The 25,196-nt window shown below is 42.5% G+C and overlaps 1 protein-coding gene across 1 annotated transcript; it reads right to left on the minus strand.

Moving 5' to 3' along the window:
* Window positions 1-13,462, minus strand: stx3a (syntaxin 3a). The gene is made up of 10 exons (XM_061724401.1): window positions 13,136-13,462; window positions 11,880-11,954; window positions 11,684-11,783; window positions 11,527-11,601; window positions 10,751-10,821; window positions 8,747-8,855; window positions 6,784-6,857; window positions 5,781-5,915; window positions 2,905-3,015; window positions 1-2,750 (listed from the first exon to the last, which is right to left on the minus strand). The coding sequence occupies exons 1-10, from the start codon at window positions 13,163-13,165 to the stop codon at window positions 2,673-2,675; spliced, it is 858 nt and encodes a 285-aa protein (XP_061580385.1). The 5' UTR covers window positions 13,166-13,462; the 3' UTR covers window positions 1-2,672.
* Between the last annotated feature and the right edge of the window lie 11,734 nt (window positions 13,463-25,196).

Raw genomic sequence — 25,196 nt, forward strand, 5'->3', positions numbered from 1 at the left:
TCCTTTTCAGGAGGCATGGTCAGGAACGTCATGTTTCTCATCATCATCATCTTGCTTCCTATGAACAGCAAACCTCAAGGTTTGAGTGTCTTTTATCAATCAAAGCTGCTCCAAACCAAACCTCCAAGTTCATTTTAATAGTTGAATTTTAGCTGTTTAAACAAATGGATTTGCTTATATTTCCCACCAACAGGAAGAATAAGTGTTCAGTAAATGCATGAAAAACCTTTCCCCTTATTGTGACTTAGATGGAGATCAGATCATATTCCAAGGGGTTCAGTTACTTTTTCTTGCCACTGTATTTTCTTTTTCCAGGGACACAGTTTGGTTTGAAACAGTCAGGTAGGAATCCTGATGAGTCTGGAGTTGCTGCAGATCTGGGTTTGGACATATTATCACCCAACACCTGCAGTGCAGCTCATTGCAGTTGTGGATTTAGACCAAACAGGAAGGATGAACTTGTGGAAGACTAATCAAAGCATGACTTAAAGCAACTGTATTCGCAATACCACTTCTGATCACATGGACGAAGCATATCACATGAACGCTCTTGTGTCGGCGCCTGGAGTGAAACACAACAAAGTGCACCTCTAGTGGGGTAAAGTGTGATTACAGGCCGCCCCAGTGGGATTGCGAGCATTTATTAGCACAGTATTACCAACGCAGCAGAAACCAAGGCCCCCATGTGGTCAGAAGTGCTATTGCTACATAGTGTGGCTTTAAAACCTGAGCGATGGTCCTGCAAAATAAAAAAGGTGGAAAGCACACATAGAAATATGAAACATGAAATCAATCATTGTAATAAAAACAAAACAAAAAAACCTTAAGCAGTAAAAAACTGTAGTCGAACAATGCAGGCCTAGAGGTCTATTCTTTGGTTATAACATACCTATTATTTGTACTCCTGAGTTCACCATGAAATCAAAACCTGATCTAATATTAAAACTTATTCAGATAAAGGCCCAGTCAGGATTCAGAGCAGATGGGGGATCAACGACACATGAACCATCTGGATGGACGCAGTCGATAGCATAAGTATTGGCACAGTATGTTTCCATATAATCAACAAATTTACAAAAGAAGAACAACAGCTGTCTCAATACTTACGATACAAACTCCATTTTGTGCGGTGCAGCGGTCACACAGTCACAGAGGGAAGGTTGCCACGTCTAGTGCCCTCAAGTCCTGATCACGGAGGGTTCAGATTAGCCAATAACTCAGTTCGGGAGCCAAGAGATGACCTCATAAGGACACAGGACATGTAAAAAACCAGCCAACAAAAACTTTGGTTTGTGTGTCCAGTAAGGTATTTTGAAAGGTATGTGGAAGGCAACGCAAAACATTTAACTCAAGGTGAAGGCAGTTTTGTCAAAAAACGAACAAATGTGTGACTCTGAAGAAACCTATTTGGGATAAATGTCCCTAAAAAAAATTCTCTGTCATCATTCTGACATTTTACAGCCAAAATGTGATGCAAATAAACAGGGTGACGCTTTTGAACTGCATTTAAACTTTTGGATGCAACTGTGTGCAGCTTAAGTGTTCCAGTGAAATGCCAATGGTCCAGTTTCAGTTGGCTAACTGGCCTGTTGGTCCGGTTTTTAGTGGGCTCACTGGCCTGTTGGTCCGGTTTTTAGTGGGCTCACTGGCCTGTTGGCTCTGTGACTCTTTGGTTGAACCCAGCAGAATTTAGACTACTCTGTTAGCACTACAAGGTTGAACAACAATCCAATGGATGAACAGCGTCATCTTCTCTGATGGTCTGGAGTCCTCAACAAGCACCACCGTTCCAATTTCTGGGTTGAAGCTTTGGTGGAACTAAGAGAGACTGCAGATCCTCTACTGACTACCAGGGGCTGCTTTCAGAAACGAGTTGATTTCCACTGACCTACACATAAGAATGTCCAAATTTGCAGCTGAAACAACATTCAAAATAGGAGATCCTGCTGCCAGTGTTCCCCAGGAGCTCTACAGCTCCTCCAGATTAGATGAGCCGAAGGAGCCAGGAGCAACAGCAGATAATCTCAGAACCTTTCCAGGCAGAAGTCCCCTTGGACCTGCAGTCGGCTTGGCCGACGGCAACGGCTCTAATCCCGGCAGCTAAATGAGTGCAGGTCCCAACGAAGCCCTGCTGCTCCTTGTTTCAGCTCTGTTAGCGCTCGTTTTGGATATTGTTTCCATAGCAAGAGATGAAATAAGGATGTTTGGACCGATGTGTTGAGATTGAAATGTAAAGTAGTATTAGTTAGCATAAGCTAAATCAGCCAAGCTACAGTAAAATGGCTAACTGTGACTGACATAAGGTGGGCATGTCCCGACTGATTTCCCAAGGTTTTTAGTTTCACTCCATTTGTAACATGTTGCTGTGGAGAATGAAGATAAAGAGGCTCGAAAACGTGTGGGTAACATAACGAAGGGTTTGTCTAGTAATCATACAGCCCACTCAGACATGACTAGGACATGAGGGCAGATGTTCTCATGGGCAGACTTCCCTCTGGATGTGACTGTAATGATGTACACTCTTCATGGAAACTGAACTCAGATCTGGGAACCACTGGCAGGCTTCGTGACCTACTCTAAAGCTAAAATGTGGAGCATTTAGTGACTGAAACCACACAACACTAGCTGTCCTCGGTCTCCGCTCAGCCGATTGGCGGCCTCGTGCATCTTCTCTACTTGATGAAGCTGTAGAGGAAGGAGCCGAGGATGAGGGCCAGGATCACACAGCAGCAGAAGATCATCATTTGTTTCTGGGGAACAGAGGCACAAAGAGAGTACAAAAACCTCAATGGACTCAAGCAAACATGTAGAGAAGAATGGACTAAAATTCTGATTGCCAGTCATCCGGGTCATGGTGGGTCACCATCATCTTTTACTCTTTCTGCTCGTTCATAACCAGCTCACCCTTCGCGCCTCCTGCTGGTACTTGGCGGCCTTCTTGGTGTCGGCCACCGCCCGCTCCACGAAACCCACCGACTGGTCCATGTTGCTCTCGATTCTCTCTATCATGCCACCCTAAGAGTTGGGAGTAGAGAAAACAGGTCAGGTGGCTTCTCTGAGGTCGTCACCTCACTGGACTGTCACCAGCTGGGCTTTACGGCCCACGGATCGGCTGATTCTGCTCTCATGAGCATTACAGCGTCTGTTTTCACAATGTCATCGTTGGACAAGTGTATATGGACTTATTTATTGGTTTCCTTCCATTAAAGAAAAAAATCAGAATTGCAACTGTAATAACTTGAAACTGATAAAAGTAATAATTAACAATGAAAACCGGAAATTATTTTTGAATTGGGGATCAGAACACTCAATAAAAAAATGAATGAAAATGATCTGGACAAAAATGATAGGACCCCCAGTTGATATTTTGTTGCACAACCTTTTGAGTCAATGACTGCAATAAGACGTCCTCATGGACCTTTGTTCACCTGTAGACAAATGTTCTGGTCTTTGGGAACACTTGTCCACCTGTAGACGGTTCTTCTGGTCCTCATGGACCTTTGTCCACCTGTAGACAAGTGTTCTGGCCTTTGGGAACACTTGTCCCCCTGTAAACGGTTCTTCTGGTCCTCATGGACCTTTGTCCACCTGTAGACAAGTGTTCTGGCCTTTGGGAACACTTGTCCACCTGTAAACGGTTCTTCTGGTCCTCATGGACCTTTGTCCACCTGTAGACAAGTGTTCTGGCCTTTGGGAACACTTGTCCACCTGTAGACGGTTCTTCTGGTCCTCATGGACCGTTGTCCACCTGTAGACAAGTGTTCTGGCCTTTGGGAACACTTGTCCACCTGTAGACGGTTCTTCTGGTCCTCATGGACCTTTGTCCACCTGTAGACAGGTGTTCTGGTCTTTGGGAACACTTGTCCACCTGTAAACGGTTCTTCTGGTCCTCATGGACCTTTGTCCACCTGTAGACAAGTGTTCTGGCCTTTGGGAACACTTGTCCACCTGTAGACGGTTCTTCTGGTCCTCATGGACCTTTGTCCACCTGTAGACAGGTGTTCTGGTCTTTGGGAACACTTGTCCACCTGTAGACGGTTCTTCTGGTCCTCATGGACCTTTGTCCACCTGTAGACAGGTGTTCTGGTCTTTGGGAACACTTGTCCACCTGTAAACGGTTCTTCTGGTCCTCATGGACCGTTGTCCACCTGTAGACAAGTTTTCTGGCCTTTGGGAACACTTGTCCACCTGTAGACGGTTCTTCTGGTCCTCATGGACCTTTGTCCACCTGTAGACAGGTGTTCTGGTCTTTGGGAACACTTGTCCACCTGTAAACGGTTCTTCTGGTCCTCATGGACCGTTGTCCACCTGTAGACAAGTTTTCTGGCCTTTGGGAACACTTGTCCACCTGTAGACGGTTCTTCTGGTCCTCATGGACCTTTGTCCACCTGTAGACAGGTGTTCTGGTCTTTGGGAACACTTGTCCACCTGTAAACGGTTCTTCTGGTCCTCATGGACCGTTGTCCACCTGTAGACAAGTTTTCTGGCCTTTGGGAACACTTGTCCACCTGTAGACGGTTCTTCTGGTCCTCATGGACCTTTGTCCACCTGTAGACAGGTGTTCTGGTCTTTGGGAACACTTGTCCACCTGTAAACGGTTCTTCTGGTCCTCATGGACCTTTGTCCACCTGTAGACAGGTGTTCTGGTCTTTGGGAACACTTGTACACCTGTAGACGGTTCTTCTGGTCCTCATGGACCATTGTCCACCTGTAGACAGGTGTTCTGGTCTTTGGGAACACTTGTCCACCTGTAGACGGTTCTTCTGGTCCTCATGGACCTTTGTCCACCTGTAGACAGGTGTTCTGGTCCTCATGAACAAACGTCTCCACCTGTCTCAGAGTTGAAGGGTTTCTTCTCCAGACTACAGGTTCCAGATGTTTCCACAGATATTCAACAGGATCAGGACTCATAGAAAGACACTTCAAAACAGTCCAGTGTTTGCTTCTCAGTGGTTCTTGGCTGGTTCTGGTTGTGTTTTGGGTCATTATCCTGTTGGAGGACCAATGACCTGCGACTGAGACCAAGCTGTCTGACACTGGGCAGTACGTTCGTCTCCAGTGACGGTTCGTGACGGTCTTGAGATTTCATTGAACCTGCACAGATTCAAGACACACGGGACCAGACGCAGCAAGGCAGCTCCAGAACAGAACTGATTTTTTCACAGAAGCTACCGTGCTTGACTATTTTGAGAAACTCCAGTGGTTCCAACGGTGATGGTTGGTGGAATCTGGCGCTGATGGACCTCAACCTTGGAGTTCCCCGTGGATCTCTTTAGAAGTTGTTCTGGTGTCTTTGGTTTCCATTCGTATCTTCCGACTCCTCAGTTTGTCATCAGTAAAATATGATTCATCATTACTTTAGTCAGTTTCTGGTTATTTCAGTGGTGATTATTTTAATCTTACCTCAGCAGTGGCATCAGGTCACCTTAACAGGAGCTAAAAGTGAGGCTAAATGAGATGATCATTGGTCGAACCGTTCATTTCAAGGTGTGTTCCTATGGAGCACCTGTGAAAGGTCAGCAGCTACGGGCTTTTCTAGAGATCAGCAGTTATCATAAACTGCAGGGAAGGTGGTGTTTCTCCTCTCATCCTGTTCTTTTTATCTAACTCTGCCTCATAATAGACTTTCATTAACTGATGGAAGTCACTGGAATGACGATAAAAAGAGCCAGAGGACGTTTTAGAGCAAGAAAAAGACTCAAACAAGATGTCAAAGCCCGACATTTTACTCAAGTAAAAGGAGATAGCACCTCCATCGTGTACTCCGGTTGTGTATTTACCTGGTTTTCAACCAGCATGGCAATATCCACGAACATGTCGTGCAGCTCCTTGATGCTACTCTCCAGCCTCATGATGTCTTTATGGCGAGCCTCGATCTCATTCAGGGCCTGCTGGTTGATCTTGGACTCTGTGATCTTTGCAAGTGAAGCAAATGGACCAAATCAATCAAACATGGTGCATGTTGTAAATAACTTCTACTAAAACATAGAAGCAGATGATAACTGAACATAATAACCCAAATATAGAGCAGAAATAACTGACTAAAAACAACAGGTGAGCTAACAGAACAGAAACCAGAAACATATAAGTGTGCAGTTTCTTCATTCATATAATATATGGATAAAATAAACAGTTTTTTTGTATGATCCAAAGACCACCTTCTTTGCTATATGAGGCCTGTATTATAGATTTCTGCATAAAAAAATTAAAATTTCTAATTCAAAGTGAATTTATCTCAGCAAATACAAGCAGTTGAGTATATTCAGTATCAAAATAAAGGTAGGACATGTGAGATCGCAGCAGTATGAAAACAAATTTGATAAAGTCGTGATAAATTAAGCAGAACACATAAACATAACTTTCCATCCGCCTAAACCGTCCACTTTTAAAGTAAACAGGAATTTTCACATTCTGACACGTTCAGGGCCGTTGGGGTTTTTCAGGTAGCAAACTTTATAACTTGCCGTATTTGTTAAATGTCACTAAGTAAATAAATTCTTTTCAAATGTTCTGTCGAGTTAATTTGTATCAGTTGACGTCTTTAGTACCACATGTCCCCTCCTCTGGGTCCCAAATTATGGGATTTTGACTCCTCCTCATGGTGATCAAGTACCACGTTGGAGTCATTTTACTTTGAAAGTGTCTGAGAAAGTGTCTGTGCCTGTTAGACGGTGCAGCTTCTCTATTTGCTGTGTGTTCTGGTGAGCACAGTGTTCGATTCTTCCCTCCCTCTGCCATTGTGTTCAACTGTGTTTGTTAGCAGCTCAAACACATCAGACTTACCCCCGCAGTAAAGACAGCGGCGTTCCCGCCCTCCAGCATCTCCTCCAGCTCGTCATCAGTGGTAGCCTTCCCCGCTGTGGAGCACATACAACTGTTACGTACGGGTTAGACTTTCACCAACAAGAGTGTTATCAAGATGTTAAATATGCACATACAGGACTGTCTCAGACAATTTGAATATTGTGATAAAGTTCTTTATTTTCTGTAATGCAATTAAAAAAACAAAAATGTCATACATTCTGGATTCATTACAAATCAACTGGAATATTGCAAGTCTTTTATTATTTTAATAATGCTGATTATGGTTTACAGTTTAAGATTAAGATTCCCAGAATATTCTAATTTTTTTAGATAGGATATTTGAGTTTTCTTAAGCTGTAAGCCATGATCAGCAATATTAAAATAATAAAAGGCTTGCAATATTTCAGTTGATTTGTAATGAATCCAGAATGTGTGACATTTTTGCATTACAGAAAATAAAGAACTTAACACATTCTAATTTTCTGAGACAGTCCTGTACAGTGCTGTTAAAGAAATATTGAGTGCAAGGCTGTTAATGGAGGTATTAAAAATGTACAGGGCTGTTGAACATGTTCACTAATGTCACAGAGGTGTTAAACGGCATTGACTCTGGTTACACGATGCTGTGAAGCCCGGATCATACAGGGAGCAGAAAGCGGCATGGTCTCGTTTGACAACTGGGTTTATTTTTCCTGTCTTCAGGTTGACTCAACTCTGACGGGGAGCGTTTCAAAAGTGTCGCCTCCTCGGCTGGATTTGTGAGATCATCCGTGAGACGATGGCTTCAACATAATGTGATAACGGCGTGATAGTCTGCTAGTTTAAACACGTATATATATCAGGATGAGTGGTTTCAGCTAATATCAGGGTTTCGAGCCTAAAATGTGGTTCCAGTCTCTTCTAAAACCCTCTGGCTGTGTACCATTCATGGTGTTTTATTTTGAAAATCCATGGGATTCTCTGTACCTCTGTCCTTCAACCCTGGTTCTGCTCCCACTGCCCTGCATGTTTATTCATAGTCATTACCTGGAGATTTGCGCAAAACCTAAATATCAGAAAAACCTCTGATGGAAACGGCTGTAATTAAAAAAAAAACGCTGCCAAAAATATCGCGAAAACCTTTTTATGCTTTCAAAAGGTGATTTTTGTTTGGGCTTTTATCTCAAAAGTGTAATGGCAATGATTTTTTGTGCATTTCCATGTCTCAAGCAGCACTGGTTGGGACATAGCTGGTCAATCTAAACTCTTCAAAAATCTAGTTTCCAGCTGTTTTTAGCCTCATTAATACGACGTAGCTGCCGCTCTGCTCACATTCTGCGCCCAGGGCTTTACAGAGGTGTTGAACGTGAGCATATAAGACAGTTACAAAGGTGTAAACCTGACAAACTGTCGGACAGACACAGGAACTCATGACCACAGCTTTCAGCTCTGTGATATACCTCAAAATCAGCTTTTCTTGAAATCCTCATATTCAGAGATGCTTTTAATTGGCACATTCTGGTGTAAAAGGTCTACGCTCTTAATGATTCATCAAAGAGGAATTTTACCTAAAACTGACATCTAAACTTCAGGACCAACTAGTTACAATGGCTTGAAGGAACTGTGAGGTTTTCGTCTAATTAATACACAGCTGAAGCCATAACATCTAAACCCCAGCACTGATCGTCAGTGTTTGGCAGCTGATATACAGTCATTTTGGTCACAATGTACTCTGAGGGTACAGCCTATTGGTATTGATTGGAGGACCAATCAGAGCAACAAATCATGCAGGAAGAAGTGCTGTATGGCACTAAGTCTCTTTCAATATGTTGTCGCTTTACTTTGGCTGCTAGAAGACGCTTCTACCGCCAAACATGAGATGATCCCGTTTTGAGTTCAGGTGTCCCCGAGATTGTCTTCTCCCCTGGTTGAGCGGAGTCACGTATAACCAAAAGACACCTACTGATCTCCAGCTGTCGGGAGATTCGTCCTTTGCTTTTGTCTCTGAAGTCCATCTGAGCCTCGTTGTACTTTGTCATGACTTCCACAAACTTCTTGGCCAAGATTGCTTGCTGAAATGAGATGTAGAAGACCACTCAAACAACTGTTTGGACATTAAATTGACAATTGTGTCTTGATGGGCTTTAAGGACACCATCTATGAGAGAAGCAAGTTGGTGCTTACTTCATCTGTGTGTTTCTGATTCTTTTCACTTTACGTAAGATCACATTGTTGCACAGAAACAAAAACAAACATCTGCTTGTCAAGACTGATGTCCATTTATCCTTCCCTGACCTCTGTCTCCTGGTCGTGCCACTTTGTGCTATACAACATGTGAATAAAGTCTAGTTATTTATATCCCATCTGAACTACTTCAACGCCCTCCTTGCTGGCCTACTGTTTCCTCAATAAAACATCTAAAGAGGTTTATAGAGGTCCTGAAAGGCCCTGAATTTGATTTGATCAACCAAAAAACTGTATTGCCGAGACTTTTATTTGTTTTGGGGATTAAAGGAACCACATCAGCTGGGTTTCATATTTATCTGATAGATTCCAATTTATTCACATGAACCGGGGGTCATCCTCATTCAGCAGAGTTAGGTGTTCCATGGGGAACCATACTACTCACACTACAAATCAAGAGGTCTATGTATAGGTACTGATATCAACCCGTGTGGCATAAATGGTGCCAAACAGGGAAATTCAGCCCGAGACTGGCCAAGAGCTTCGCCTTTCAGCACTGATGAAAAATCCATCGTCAGCATAGGTCCAATGGTTTAACGGGATGGACTTCCTTCTTGGAAAAGCCCTTTGTTCACTTTTTAAATGTTCATTTTCTACTGCAAAATTTAGGAACATCCTTAAAACCATTAAAGCAGTACAAAATAACATATTTTACTCCATCACTCTCTTGATTTCTCTTGCATCATTAGTGTTTTGAGGCTTACTAATTGCTTTTGTTGTAGCTCACTGTCGTGTGCTATTTTCAGCATTGTTGATGTGTGACATGGTACAATAAAGGGATCCGCAACTTGGATGGGAATACAGAGTTAGCATGGCTGGGTTTTGCTGATTGGAGGGACGGGAGACCGCTGGAACTAGACAACACGGCCAAAAGTAAGCAACTGTTTCTTCAAAATGAAACGGAAAATGATATGTTAATGTGAAAATAAAGTCCTTGGTAGGAAAGTATGAAACTGTTCAAAGGGACATGGGTGGAGTCTGTACAGTATACCCAGGAGACTCAACTCTGGCTAGGGATAGCCTTTTGGATCCTATCCTGGGACATTTCTACAGTGTCAGTTGAGTTTGCCAGCGGGATTGTCTTCACAAAGGTGCACTATGACCATCTCTGAGACATTAAGGAAGGATTAGTAGGTGCAAAGGCACCTGCAGCACCCCATACCCAGACCTCCTTTTACGCAATCATTAATGTAGTGCTACTTGCAGGGAAAGATGAGCCTCCAACACTCCTGGTGCCACTGGGAACCATAGTACACTGTCCTCAGTGGGCTCTGAGCACATCTGTAGTTACATGGGCTAACCTGTCGACTCTTTTGAAGCATGTGCCAAGGAGTGTAATGTAGGCCAGAGTCAGAGGGGCTGATCAGATGGAACTACTGAAATACCTCCTAAAATAATGTTTGTTGATCTTGTTGTATTTAGTGGCTGCAGTGGCCTTAGACAGTGGATGGGGAGATGCTCGATCCAGTTCCAACTGCACAACGACTGTGGCCTCTAACAGCCAGAGTGCCCTGAGCATGAGCAAAGAGGAGAGATGGGCATGTTCTAACCAGGTGCCAGGCCATTTGACCTTTTTTGGATTAATCAGGATTGGGCAGATTCACCTCCTGCCGTGGTCACAACCACAACTCCCACAAGAGAGTTTTCAACTAACACTTGTGGTCACAGAAGATGTGGCTACTTCTTTCCATGCTGCCGCAGAGTCACAGGTGTGTTGTCTCACCTGTGACTTCCGTATCCTGAGGTCAGCCGACGCTCGTTCGTCTTTGTTTGACTCCAGTTGCCGTTCGATATCTGTTCACACGCAAAGAGAACACAGGGGACATGTGCTGCAGGTCAGAAACGCACACCTGACGATGCAACCGTATCATGCTCTGGTTAGATGTGGACGGGCACTGTCACACAGCAGAACCAGTAACAGCTCACTGTTTTCAGGGCAAGGAACAAAGAACAAGTTCTCCTTAAAATACAAAGGTGTCTCCCTATGGAATGCCCATTCCCATCTAATGACCAACTCATCCTCTCTGTCCACCTACAAAAGAAGTGTAATTAATAAATTAATTACCCAAGTAAGAAACTAAAGGAAAGAGATATACCATTGATATGATGATTATGCCTTACCTGTGTTGCTTTGCCAATCTTTTGTCTCGTTCTCTCTGTTTTAGTATTCACTTTTATTGTATTAGTATTTTAACATTCTGCAGTTATTTTTATTTACTGCTTGTTGATTCTTTTTTTCTTGTTTGTCTTCTTTTGCTGTTTATTTTGTTTTTGTTTCTGTTCTAGTTTTACTTTCTAATAATAAACAAGTCATGTAATGTCCTGTAAACGGCGAGGTCCTTGCATAAGCCCCCCTAGGGTTTCTGTCCTCACGTGCACAACCACTACCTGTTATCTTTCCTCTGGAAATGAATTATCATGTCATGTTTATGTATACATTCATGTTGTGCAAATTAAATTAAAAAAAAATAAAATAAAAAAAAAAACAAAGGTACTGACTCTTCAGCTTGTTCCTGGCATTGTTGGCTGATTTCTTGATCTCGTTGGTGAGCGTTTCCACACTGTCCTGAGTTTCTGAAAGACAAAGTTTAAACATGTAACAGGAGGAACTGAAAGGAGGGAAAATCAACAAAGGTGACGTCTGTGAGGCCCTCACTCTGGTCAGGCGTGGGAGCCGACAGGATGCTGGAGTACAGCTTTTTGATTTCCGTAACGCTCTCATCCATCTTATCAATACTGGTACGAATATCTTCAATCTGAAGCCCACACACACACACACACATAACCATGAGTCAAAGACAAAAAGTATTTTCATAGGAAAATAAGCAGCAGCACAGATGTAGGCAGAAAACCTGAACGAAGAAGTCGTCCATGAAAGCCTCGCTCTCCACCGGAACCTCGATGTCATCTCCAGCCCCATCGCTTTTCTGTTGAGACGCGATTGAGAAGAAGACACAACTGAAGCCGAAAAAGAAACAGACTACCTGACTCAGAAACACACCAGAACAAGCAGGACATGGAAAGCGTTTCTATATTACCACACAAAATCAACCCAGAACCATTTAGGAAAGAAGATAATATGGTACTTTCTGGAGAAGATTGAAAATATTTCGTCCAAAGTGACATGTTCAGCTGAAGTGTGTCCTGTAATTGACATCACAGATGTCTTCAGTCTTTACTGTTACGTTCAAAACATTCAAACATGCATCAGGAACCGGTTCAGTCAGCCTCAGTTAAATCCAGGTTTCATGTTTGTTGTCGGTAGTCACTAGAACAGGTTGCAGCTGGCGCTGGATTTGGCTGGGTTTGGATGAACATTAGAGCTCCACACAGGGGCGAAAATCCCGGGGGGGACAGGGGGGACAAGTCCCCCCCATTAGTAAAGCTGTCCCCCCCTAGAATAATTTGAGACAGAATTAATAATTTTGGAACAATGCAGTAGTATTTAGTAGTGATGCACCCAAATGAAAATTTGTGGCCGAAACCGAAATCGAAAATAATAATAAACAGTAAAATCTCATTACACTTAAAACAGGACTCATCACTGGAAAAAAACAACAATTTTCACCTGTTTCAAGTAAATTTTCACTTGAAATAAGTAGAAAAATCTGCCAGTGGAACAAGATTTATCTTCTTATTACAAGCAAAAAAATCTTGTTCCATTGGCAGATTTTTCTACTTATTTTAAGTGAAAATCTACTTGAAACAGGTGAAAATTGTTGTTTTTTTCCAGTGATGAGTCCTGTTTTAAGTGTAATGAGATTTTTTTTAACTAAAAATGAGACATTTTAACTAGAAATAAGACAGATATTCTTGTTAAGATTGTGGGTTTTTGCAGTGTATTATGTCAGATGTGCTGTATTATTGCCACCTTCCACCTAATACCATTGTTTTGTATTGCTCTAAGAAAGGTCTTCTGCCTGTTTGCGAGATAGAGTTGGAAATGTCAAAATGCTGTATTAAAGGAAGGCTAAAACTTTTATTCCTTGTTCCCCACTGGATTTATTCTCTAAAATGTTACTGTTTATTGTCCCCCCCAACTATGAAACAGGATTTTCGCCCCTGGCTCCACAGGACATAAACCCTGAGACAACAGCGTTTCACTCACCTCCTTCAGCTGTGCCAGCCGGTCCTTCATCCTGCAAAGTTCTGATCCAACACAACCGAGAAGACAAACCTACAGGTGTCTACAGGCGCTCTCCCTACAAAGCTACGGTATTAAAAATGGCCTACGGAGGAGCTCAGTGGAAACAATCAACTCCTAATAATCCAGAGTCTGGACCATGAGACTGTCTTCAAAACTGCAGAAAGATCCGGGGAAACAAAGATGAATGACTCATAAGAGGGATAATTCAGCACTTTGCACGAACAGAATGTCAGGAGTTGTTTCCCTCTGAGACGAGCTGTGGTCAACCTGCCCTGAGGACTAACTAAGCCTCTATCCTCTAAGAACGGATTAGGACAACAGTGTTCAGGACATTAACCTCCCTCCCCCGTCCCCCAGAAAACACTGCCTGAGACGGAAACACCGGCTTCCGACAGAGCTGAATTAAACATTAAACTTTTGTACCGCTTATTGAACGTCTTTTACAAATATAAACACATCCACACTCTCAAAGGGTTAATTCAGAGGCTAAATATATGCAATAAGACTTTAAAATTGTACGGTCCACCCATGGACCCACTTGGGGTCAATTGGCTGGATCCCAGTGGACACAAGTCGCCTCTGGGTATTAACTGATGATTAAAAATGAAACATAAAATACATCTGTTTTATGGCTGCTATTGATCAGACTTTACATCTAATTTTCTCCAAGATCGAAAAGTTCAAAGAGAAGCCATTTGAGATGAACGTAATCAGAGTCAAGAGAGAATTTCATGTCACCTTTGAAAAAATGTGTTAATTCCTGAATGAAAGTGAGATTATCAGTCTTGTGAAGTGTTAATGTCTCTGTAATTACTAGTGATTTGGGGGCAGACGCGTCCGTTGTCTGCAGCGTGTGTTCTTTGGCACCATCTAGTGGTCGTAGGGGGAACTGGTTAATTCTGTCTGATGAGACGTTTATAAGCGCTGAAGAGAGTTTATTTATTCATTTATTAGAGTTTATGAAAACTCATAGGTGAACAAAGGTCTTAAACTACGGAAGTGTAGAAATGCCACCATCTTTAAAAGAAAAGTAGAACCATATTACATTATAATGTGAAATGTGAATTTTCTAACAATATATTTATATTTGTTGAATACCTCAACACGTTATTGCAATATATCTTTCATGTTTGAATAATGTATTCTTACGTTATTACAATATACATATTTATCGCGTTATGACAAAAAATACATTCTTACAATATAATATTTATATTGTAATAACCAGAGGTGGAAAAAGTACAAAAATATTGTACTTAAGTAAAAGTACAAATTTTCTGCTTGAAAATTACTTAAGTAAAAGTAAAAAGTACCCATTGAAAAAATTACTTAAGTAAAAGTATAAAAGTACCTCAACTTAAATATAATAAAGTACAAAAAGTACATGGGTTAAAATGTACTTAAGTACAAAAGTAAAAAGTAAAAAGTACAAAGTACAAAGTACAAAATTCAAAGTACAAAATTATTTTCAAAAGGATTGCAAAGAAATTAAGAATCCAAGAATTTGCTTACAACTCTAAATAATGGTGATATTATTCTGACCCCTTTAGCGTTTGTTTCCATTACCCCATTTTAATTTCTCCCTTTGCTCATCACTGCTGCTGTACCCCAGTGGCCCCGCTGACAGGTTCACCCCCAGCCTGTAGTATGCAGTGACAACATTAAGCAACCCCAGCTGATAAAGGATGAGACTTTTGAACTTTTAAATGCCAAAACCACCTTAGAAGGGGTGGAATCAAAGAATGGTGCGCATGGACACGCGTCGGCTGCCGCTCAAGGCTGATTTATGGTTCCGCGTTACACCAACGTACCCTACGGCGAAGCTCTGCGTCGATTTAACGCGGAACCATAATTCAGGCTTCAGTCCTCCTCGGTACTCGACGCGACGGCGGTTCCTCCGGCCGTCCGGCCCGCCTCTGCGGCGCAACTCTCCCGGGAGCTGCGGCTCCTTCTCGGTATATTCACGCGCCCCCCTTCCTTCCCGTCCGCTTCATGGTTCCGCGTTAAATCGACGCACACCTTACGCCGTAGGCTACGGCGTACAGTGTGCGTCGCCGCGTACCCTACGCTGTAGCTCTGCGCCGGTGTAACGCGGAACCATAAATCAGCCCCCGCTGTGCTGTTCTTTAATTTGTAGCGAGTAACGACGTGTACAATTTTAAATGTAGCGGATTAAAAGTACGATTATTTCCTTGAAAATGTAACGAAGTAAAAGTAAAAGTACAGAAAAATGAAAGTATCAATAAAAGTACAAATTCTCAAAAATCTTACTTAAGTAAAATAACGAAGTACTTGTAGTTCGTTACTTTACACCACTGGTAATAACCTGATCATATGTTGTACAAACGTGAAAAGTTTTTCATTATGACTTGATTGACATTGTCATAACCTGATATCATATTCTTCAAACATGAAAAAAAAATATTGTAATTACGTGATAATATATTGCACAAATTGGAAAAAGATATTGTTTATACAACAAATGTTCACGTTAAATCAGGGATGGGCAATCCTGGTCCTCGAGGGTCAGTGTCCCTGCAGGTTTTAGATGTTTCCCTGCTTCATTGCACCATGAAACAAGTGACTGTGTCCTTAACAGAATTGTGCAGATCTTTATGACAAGCTGATATTGATGATTAATTAGAATCAGGCACGTTAACATCCCAAACATCTAAAACATGCAGGACACTGGCCCTCGAGGACCAGGATTGCCCACCCCTGCGTTATATCGTGATAATGACTGTATTTTTCTTTCACTGAGGTGGCAGCTCTACTCTTCCGTACTAAAACAGCCTCATGATCATCTAAATCCATGAACCTCAGTCTTGCTTCTTTGATCTTTTTGGACAGAAAAGACTTTGTCCCGCGTAGACGTTATAGGTGGAGCTGGACGCGCTCTCCATCTCATCACCCAAAGGTTTTTCTGCAGAGTGCTTTTGAAGCTTCTCTCGTATTGTGGGGCACCATCTTGCAAATGAGCAAAATAAATAGGTTAATAAGTATATAATAAGTTAATAAGTAAGTTAATACCTACTACGATTAAATTATTAAAAAAACAACAACACAGGATTAAAAGAAAGGCATATGAGCGCATGGCCAAGCAGAATGCTGAGGACTATTTTGGATCATCATTTAGTGTATCTGGTTCCAAACCCAAAAAGCCCATAGAACATACGCAACAGAAGTTCTTATTTATCTTTTTTATTCTTCATAAAATGCTGTTCATTCCAGGTGATGTGCTCGACTGACTGATCCACAGAGAAAGTTAACATCCATGACCTCTGGAGAAGGTATATTCTCATGCACCTCAGGTAAAATAAGCGTGTTTATGCATAATTGGGGGCATCATTTTATGAGTGACGGCTACATCTCAGTATACTGTGTCAAATAGCGAGCTTCTATAACTCTATCAGCATGACACATTTTTACTGACATTGATATCTAACCTGTGAATAAAGACAAAAGAGCAAAATGATTGCTAATTTAAATATAAAAGGTCTTGTACTATTGATTGTACTAACAGAGCTCTGAAGAGGGACTTTGGGCCAGGTCTCGCTGCTGCTTCAGTTGACCCACCTTTACCTCCGCTCCAACGCTGCCAGCTGCTGTTAGCTGTCAGCTGGATGCCTGCGGCTCGTCAGCGGCTAACTTGGCCGACTGAGCCACCCTCGTACCCAACCCGACCCGACCCTTCCAGGGGGTGACTGACTCGTCCAGGTTGGCTACCAGACCAACACTAGCCTTGGTTATTGGCTAAAAGGTAAATGAGCCTACTCCAGCAGAGCTCCAATAGTCATTGTTTCAGCTGTTGTTTCCTTAGCAGCATCTGAAATGAGGATGTGTTGTGAAAATGTAGGTAAATTGTCTATGTTTTATAATGTTTGTGACTATCATTATACTCACAATATTACAAGTGGAAAAATACTGTGACAAGATGAGTGTTGGAAGCAACTTTTGACCTATGGATTTAAACTAGAAGAGTGTTGGAAGAGGCACTTTTGCCCTATTGAACGTAACTACAAGACTGCGATTGATTGTCACAGTAGTAGTCTTATTGAATCAGATAAACCTTGGAGACAACTGAATGCTTTCAATATGATTGATTTGTAACTATGGAGTATATATATATGGCTTACGTCTGTATTAACTTCAGTAGCCAGGAGGAAGCTGGCACTTATGTTAAGCTGCCTGACTACTCCTTGTACAAGTGATAAGATTGTTGAATCGAACCTCTCTTTGTCTTGTGTCTCATTCTTGCCGCTGCATATGGAGTGCAGAAACAAATTTCTCCAACAGGATGGATGAGCAGATTTAAACAGAATGCAATGTAAAATAAGTTTGCATTATAGGTTATGAGCTAAGTTAAACCAGGTACAGTAGGTCGGGTAACTGAGGGGAGGTGGGTGTAATCCAACCAACTGGTGTGCTTGTCTGTTTTGTATGTTTGCACATTTTTGGATTAGGCAGGATTGGGTGGAGTCAACTCTGCCAAATATGACGTCGCCCAGAAGGGGTTTGTCCACTTCTTTCTCTGCAGTCAATGACACCAGCAGCGTTTGAGGCAGAAGGACCATCACACACTTTAACCAATCATTTATTCCTAAACTAATTTCCTTCTGCTTTCATCAGACAATCTGTCCAACTGATGCTGTGGTCCCCGAGAAATTCACACAATAGTGGTCTGTTATGATAACAGCTACAAGAGGATTTCCTGCATTTTCCTGTCACTGCGGAGTGCTGGCATAATCCCAAATACCAGTGATGGGCAGAACCTTCCTGTAGCACACTCCATCAGGAGCTGCATCCCCGGATGCTTCGAAGGGGGGTCTGTGCTGCAGGGATGCACGCAGCTGCACTCCAGGACACGGTGGCGGAGGTTCCACCTCTCGGCTCAGCTGCAGGTTCGGGGGAGTGACAACGTGGTGTTCTGCACCGGTCTCTCCAGCTCATGGATCTGGTGGTGTCAGTCAAGGGGGAGACGGTGGTGACAGTCATGCTTGGGTCTCGTAGATCCGTAGCTGAAGTCATAACTACTTCACGTTGACAAATATGCGCGTGTTGTGGAACCTTGGACTCAGTTAACATTATCTAGTCAAATCAAACTTTATTTATTCAGCACTTTTCATACACGAGTAACGCAAAGTGCTTTACATAATAAAATCAACATTTAACATAGAAAAACAAACACACTCATGGTTATTAAAACATAATCATGAACATCATACATAAATACCTAAATAAATAATAAATGAATAAATACCTGGCTTGACGCTGTGGTGAGGAACGATATCTTGGGGATCTATCCACACCAGGACCCCCCCCCAGGGGCGGAGCAGGGGTCCCAGCCTAGGGGGGGCGAAGCATTCTAGATGGGCCCTTGTGGCCTAAACATCCCCGTTAAAACATAATCGATAAAAATGCCACAGATCAGGCCCAACCAACCACAATTCCAACAGCAGCAGCAACACGGTCAGAACCATTCAAATGAGGTTTCAACACCATGGATTTACCAGTCATTATGTCAAACCTAATTATAAGCCTAATGCAGACTTTAAGATATAAGTATCAAACTGGAGATAAAAATCAAATGACATCCAGTGATGTCTATGGAAGCTCATTTCCGCCAGTAAAAGAAAAACCTTAAAAAGCCTTAAAAATAAAAATATCCCCACGGTAAGTCACAATTATGAGAAAAAGTCATCATTTCGACTTTCTATCTCATAATTTCGACTTTTTTATCTCATCAGCCGGTTCTTCACCTTTCAACCACTTTGCTCTTATCAACGGCGAAGTCCCTCTGGATTGAGAGCAAGGTGAGGTTGCCAGGTTGGGAAGGATTCAGCCCAATTGGGCTAAAAAAATATATATTTGGGCTGCTTTTCCTGGGTTTTACTAAATATTTAGGAGAAATTATTAACAAAAAAAAGTTTCCATTATGGCAGAGAAAAGTAGAAATTTACACAATAAACTCACTGATAATATATTTGCTTTAATCTGCTCCATTTTATTGTAGTTTTTGTTTGGAGCCTGAACTTTTTTTTAGGTTATTTAGTAATGTGAAGATTAAATGTATTACGAATTTAATAATTTATGGTTTTAACAAAAGAATGTAAGATTCGGGCTGGTTTTTCATTATTTCAGTGGGTTTTACGTTGCATTTGGGCTGGAACCTGTCAGATCTGGCAACCTCAGCACTGGATTTCTAAATGACTCGTCTTTTTGGTCACAATAAACTTGCTCTCATCAACGGCGATGTCCCTCTCGATTGAGAGCAAGGTGAGGTTTGGTAGTTTGGCCCCATCCATGCAGCCCGGAGAGAGTTTTTAATCAACTTCAGCTGCTGAAACTCAGCATGAGTTAAGGCTCTGATGCGACTGGCTCGACGCATTCCTACGGCGTAGGTTACGCGGCGACGCGCACCCTACGCCGTAGGTTCTGTGTTGGTGTAACGCGGAACCATAAATCAGCCTTAAACAGATGCGCGGGCGAACCCGTGCATGACAGGCAGACACACACGGGGAGAAGGGACTATTTGTTTCATTTAAATTTTTTAAACAACTTTATCCTTATGAACGCAAGTGTTATACAGTCCAATTTTCCTTATTTTATTCAGAACACTTTTTTTTTTTTTTCCTCTTCGGAGTGGGCCCCCCGGAGCAGTGGGCCCGGGGCGGCCGCCCCCCCTGCCCCCCCGCCTGCTCCGCTACAGCCCCCCCCCACCAACTGTTTTGGTAGTTTAGAGCGCAGGATATTCAAGGAATTTGGTAAAAATCTGCGCAGTGAATGAAAAGCAAAGAAAGCTTTAATGATAAAATGACTTCTGTGCTTTTACTCGTACCAAGGGACTGCTTGGTCTGCCTGCTCCCTTATGAGCCTGGTGCTGCTCAAGGTTTCTTCCCTCCTAAAGGGGAGTTTTTCCTTGCCACTGTTTAGCTTAAAGAGCATATTGCAGGTTAGAATTTTTTCAAAAATTATACCTGACCTTATGTGAAAATGACTATGTGAGAAGTTAATGTAGGATTTAATATGTTTTACAAGACATAAGGGCACGTATTCAGAGGAAAAAGTGGCTGATTTTAGCCAAGCTCGTACAAACGCTTTTTTTTTCGAACACCGCGTCATATGACGTCACACCAGGGAGCAGTCTCCACAGCTGCCCCATCTGACTGCCCAGACCCCGTACACACGTAGCCGGTATCTGCTAAACCGAAGATATTTTCCTACGTTTGGACCTGTCATCCACATGAAAACGCAAATAAACGAATGTTTAAAAAAAACTCCGGGCAAAGGGAAGATTTTTGAAAACTCTGTTTATGTAGATGCGTGTAGACAGAGACAGAGAGCAGTTCTGCGTTTTCCAACGTCACATTATGCTCCAAAACAACAACAAATCTGCTCTGAGTCTGACGTCTAACGTGCGACCCAGAACTACAGATGATCCACCTATTGTTGAATTCACCGCGCTCCCCAATGCGACGCCACTTCAGGTTCAACTTTTTCAGATGCGGAAGTAAAATACTCTCACAAAAACAACTCCGGAGGTCACTGTAGTATATATTTATGCGTATTTCAATGAAAATTCCGTTCCTACATTATTTTCCTACACATTGATTCACAGGGGTCTCCAACCTGCAATATGCTCTTTAAGGTTTTTCTCCCACTATGGGAGTTTTTACCTGCCATTGTTTATGCAGTAATTCATGTGGGGGGGGTCATGTTCTGGGTCTCTGGAAAGCGTCTTGAGACAACTTTTGTTGTATTAGACGCTATATAAATAAAATTGAATTGAATTGAATTGAAACTGCTGCGACCGGCAAAGCAGCAGCTGAGCGCCAAGCTGGGGGCGAACCAGCTCTCTGGTAGGTGGAAGGCTGGCTGAGATCCGACCATCGCTGCTGTTGATGCACCCAGGGCGAGGCCAGGCCAGCAGCCGACGACGATGCTCGGCTGGAGGACTGGCAGCTCAGTTCAGATGCTTTTTTTTATACCAACACCTGAAAGGAGGACAGATTTGATCCGACTGAACATATGACAGTGATAGTTTTCAACGTAGCTTAGCGCGAGCTGAGCTAAAATAGGATTGGGTCGAGTGAGTTCTGACTGCTAGGGTGTTTAGTTCGGCTTGTTTTTGGATGAACCAGGGGAGGACGGAGTCAGTTTATAGTAACGTCCCTCATAAGTTTAAAAATGCTCTTCAGAGGCTTTAGGTCGTCTTTGCAAATGACCTAAAGCGGTCGGGTCAAATCCCTCGTTGACCTATCGAAGTGCTGCGTTGTGATAATACTCAGAATCAGAATCAGAAAAGGGTTTATTGCCAAGTTTTCACACGAGGAATTTGTTATGGTGATTGGTGCAACACAATACAATTATAAAAACAAATATATATGAGATAAAATAAAAAGTATAAACAATAAAATAAAATGTAGACCAGATATGTACAAAATGAGGTTTTAAAGTGCCGGATGAGTCTGTACAAAAGTGACTTAGGAACTTAGGAGATAAAATGTATAGACAGAAATGTACAATATGAGGTTTTTAAAGTGCCGGATATGAGTCTGTGCAAAAGTTACAGGATTGGAATATTTTACGTTAATGTAACGTAGAGTGGGATGGGGGGGCAGTCCTTGGTAGACGGGGGGGAGGGGGGACCGGGGCCTTGCTAGTGAGGACGGCTGCAGATGGGAAAAAACTGTTTTTGTGGCGTGAGGTTTTGGTCCTGATGGACCGCAGCCTCCTGCCAGAGGGAAGAGTCTGGAACAGTTTGTGTCCGGGGTGGGAGGGGTCTGCTGCAATCTTTCCTGCACGCTTCAGGGTCCTGGAGAGATGGGAGGTTGCAGCCAATCACCTTCTCTGCAGAGTGGATGATACGCTGCAGCTGCTCCTGTCCCTCACAGTGGCAGCAGCGTACCAGACGGTGATGGAGGAGGTGAAGATGGACTCAATGATGGCCGTGTAGAACTGCATCATTGTCTTTGGCAGGTTGAATTTCTTGAGCTGCCCCAGGAAGTACATCCTCTGCTGTGCTTTTTTGGTGAGGGAGGTGATGTTCAGCTCCCACTTGAGGTCCTGGGATATGATGGTCCCCAGGAAGCGGTAGGACTCCACAGTGTCTGCTGGGGAGTCACACGGGGTGAGGGGGGCAGGTGGGGCTGCGTTCCTCCTGTAGTCCACTATCATCTCCACTGTCTTTAGAGCGTTGAGCTCTAGATTGTTCCGACCGCACCAGGTCACCAGCTGGTCCACCTCCCACCTGTAGGCGGACTCATCACCATCACAGATGAGTCCAATGAGGTGGTGTCGTCCGCAAACTTCAGGAGCTTGACGGACTGATGACTGGAGGTGCAGCTGTTGGTGTACAGGGAGAAGAGCAGAGGAGAGAGAACGCAGCCTTGAGGGGATCCGGTGCTGATGTTTCCCCAGCTTCACCCACTGCTTCCTGTCAGACAGGAAGTCAGTGATCCACCTGCAGGTGGAGTCAGGCACGTTCAGCTGGGAGAGCTTGTCCTGGAGCAGAGCTGGGATGATGGTGTTAAAGGCAGAGCTGAAGTCCACGGACAGGATCCTGGCGTAGGTTCCTGTGGAGTCCAGGTGCTGGAGGATGAAGTGCAGGGCCATGTTTACAGCATCGCCTACAGACCTGTTGGCTCTGTAGGCGAACTGCAGGGGATCCAGTAGTGAGTCGGTGATTTTCTTAAGGTGTGGCAGCACAAGGCGCTCAAAAGACTTCATGACCACAGAGGTCAGGGCGACGGGTCTGTAGTCGTTAAGTCCTGTGGTCCTTGGTTTTTTGGGGACAGGTATGATGGTGGAGGTTTTGAAGCAGGCAGGCATGTGGCATGTCTCCAGGGAGGTGTTAAAGATGTCCGTGAACACCGGAGACAGCTGATCAGCACAGTGCTTCAGGGTGGATGGGGAGACAGAGTCCGGTCCTGCTGCTTTGCGGGGGTTTATTTTTTTGAATATTTTATTAACGTCCCTCTCCAGGATAGAGAGGGGCGTCGCAGTGGTGTGGGAGGTGGAGAGGCTCCAGCCCCTGCTGGGGAGGGGGGGGGGGGGGGTGCTGTTGGAGGAATGGAACTGGGGAATGTGAATGCAGTCCCGGGGGATGGTATCAGGACTGTCCCTTTGTTTGTCAAAGCGACAGAAGTAGTAGTAGTTCAGGTTGTTGGCTAGGCGTCGGTCGTTGATGGAGGGGGGGGGGATTCTGGGTTTGTAATTTGTGATCTGTCTCAGTCCCTTCCAAACTGAGCTGGCATCGTTATCTGAGAACTGTTCCATTATCATAATAATACTTATTATATTATTACAATATAAATATATATAGTTCTGATCCGGTTGATTTGATTAATAAACAATTGCTCCAAATGATTGTTGTTTGACCTGATGTTCATCAAACTGTCCTCAGGGTGAACTTTAGTTCTTGGGTGTGTGTTCCTGTACATTGTATTTGGGGGGGGGCGACACCTATATAATCGGCTGTCCCGCCAAAACTTTCCTCTTTTTCTTGTGACGTCTTTGGGGAAAGGTGAGCTCTTATTTTGTACTTTTAATTTAGCAAAGTTGTAATTTATGAGAACTCTAACAGGAAGAGCACGTACGTCTTTTGTGGAAGAGGAGCTGTCTGGTATAGTATAGTATAGTATAGTATAGTATAGTATAGTATAGTATAGCAGAGTATAGTATAGTATAATATACTATACTATAGTATAATTGATGTGACTGCAAGGCTATCGGTATTTACATCTGCTGCCATTCAAAGAGGTTTTGTTGTTTCTCAGGAAACAATTAGGATGATCATAAACATTTTCCTCTTCCACAAAAGACCCAATTTCTTCCAAGTCTGTCTGGTTCCTTCTTCTGGTTCCAGTGCTTTGCACAATCGTTTTAAAGTCCTTATACTGATAATAATTTGATGCTGATGTGCCAAAAGATTAAGTATTTCCTTATTTGTGAAACCGATACCCAAAATATAACTTCACAAGATGCTCAATATTCCTCATTTTAACACAGGGAGAAGACTGCTCTTCCTGTTAGAGTTCTCATAAATTACGACTTTATTCTCGTAATATTACGACTTTATTCTCGTAATATTACGACTTTATTCTCGCAACATTATGACTTTATTCTCGTAATATTACTTTATTCTCATAATATTATGACTTTATTCTCGTAATATTACGACTTTATTCTCGTAATATTACGACTTTATTCTTGTAATATTACGACTTTATTCTCATAATATTATGACTTTATTCTCGTAATATTACGACTTTATTCTCATGATATTATGACTTTATTCTCGCAACATTATGACTTTATTCTCGTAATATTACGACTTTATTCTCATAATATTATGACTTTATTCTCGTAATATTACGACTTTATTCTCATAATATTATGACTTTATTCTCATAATATTATTACTTTATTCTCGTAATATTATGACTTTATTCTCGTAATATTACGACTTTATTCTCATAATATTACGACTTTATTCTCGTAATATTACGACTTTATTCTCATAATATTATGACTTTATTCTCATAATATTATTACTTTATTCTCGTAATATTACGACTTTATTCTCATAATATTATGACTTTATTCTCGTAATATTACGACTTTATTCTTATAATATTATGACTTTATTCTCGTAATATTACGACTTTATTCTTATAATATTATGACTTTATTCTCGTAATATTACGACTTTATTCTCATAATATTATGACTTTATTCTCGCAACATTATGACTTTATTCTCGTAATATAACGACTTTATTCTCGTAATATTACGACTTTATTCAACATGATGACTTTATTCTCATAATATTATGACTTTATTCTTGTAATTTCCTTTTCTTTTCTTTTTTTTTCTTGTCTTTAGTTTGGCCCTAATACTCCGTCGTACATTTCCACTTGAGATCATTTTTATCTTTTCTCCACGGGAGTCCCAGACGGCGCCTGGAGGCGCCTGGTCCATCATCTCCGGTGATCTGAGGTTTGTTCCCACGGTCCGTGAA

Source organism: Cololabis saira, chromosome 1 (assembly GCF_033807715.1).
Source record: "Cololabis saira isolate AMF1-May2022 chromosome 1, fColSai1.1, whole genome shotgun sequence".
In the NCBI taxonomy this organism is placed as follows: domain Eukaryota; kingdom Metazoa; phylum Chordata; class Actinopteri; order Beloniformes; family Belonidae; genus Cololabis; species Cololabis saira.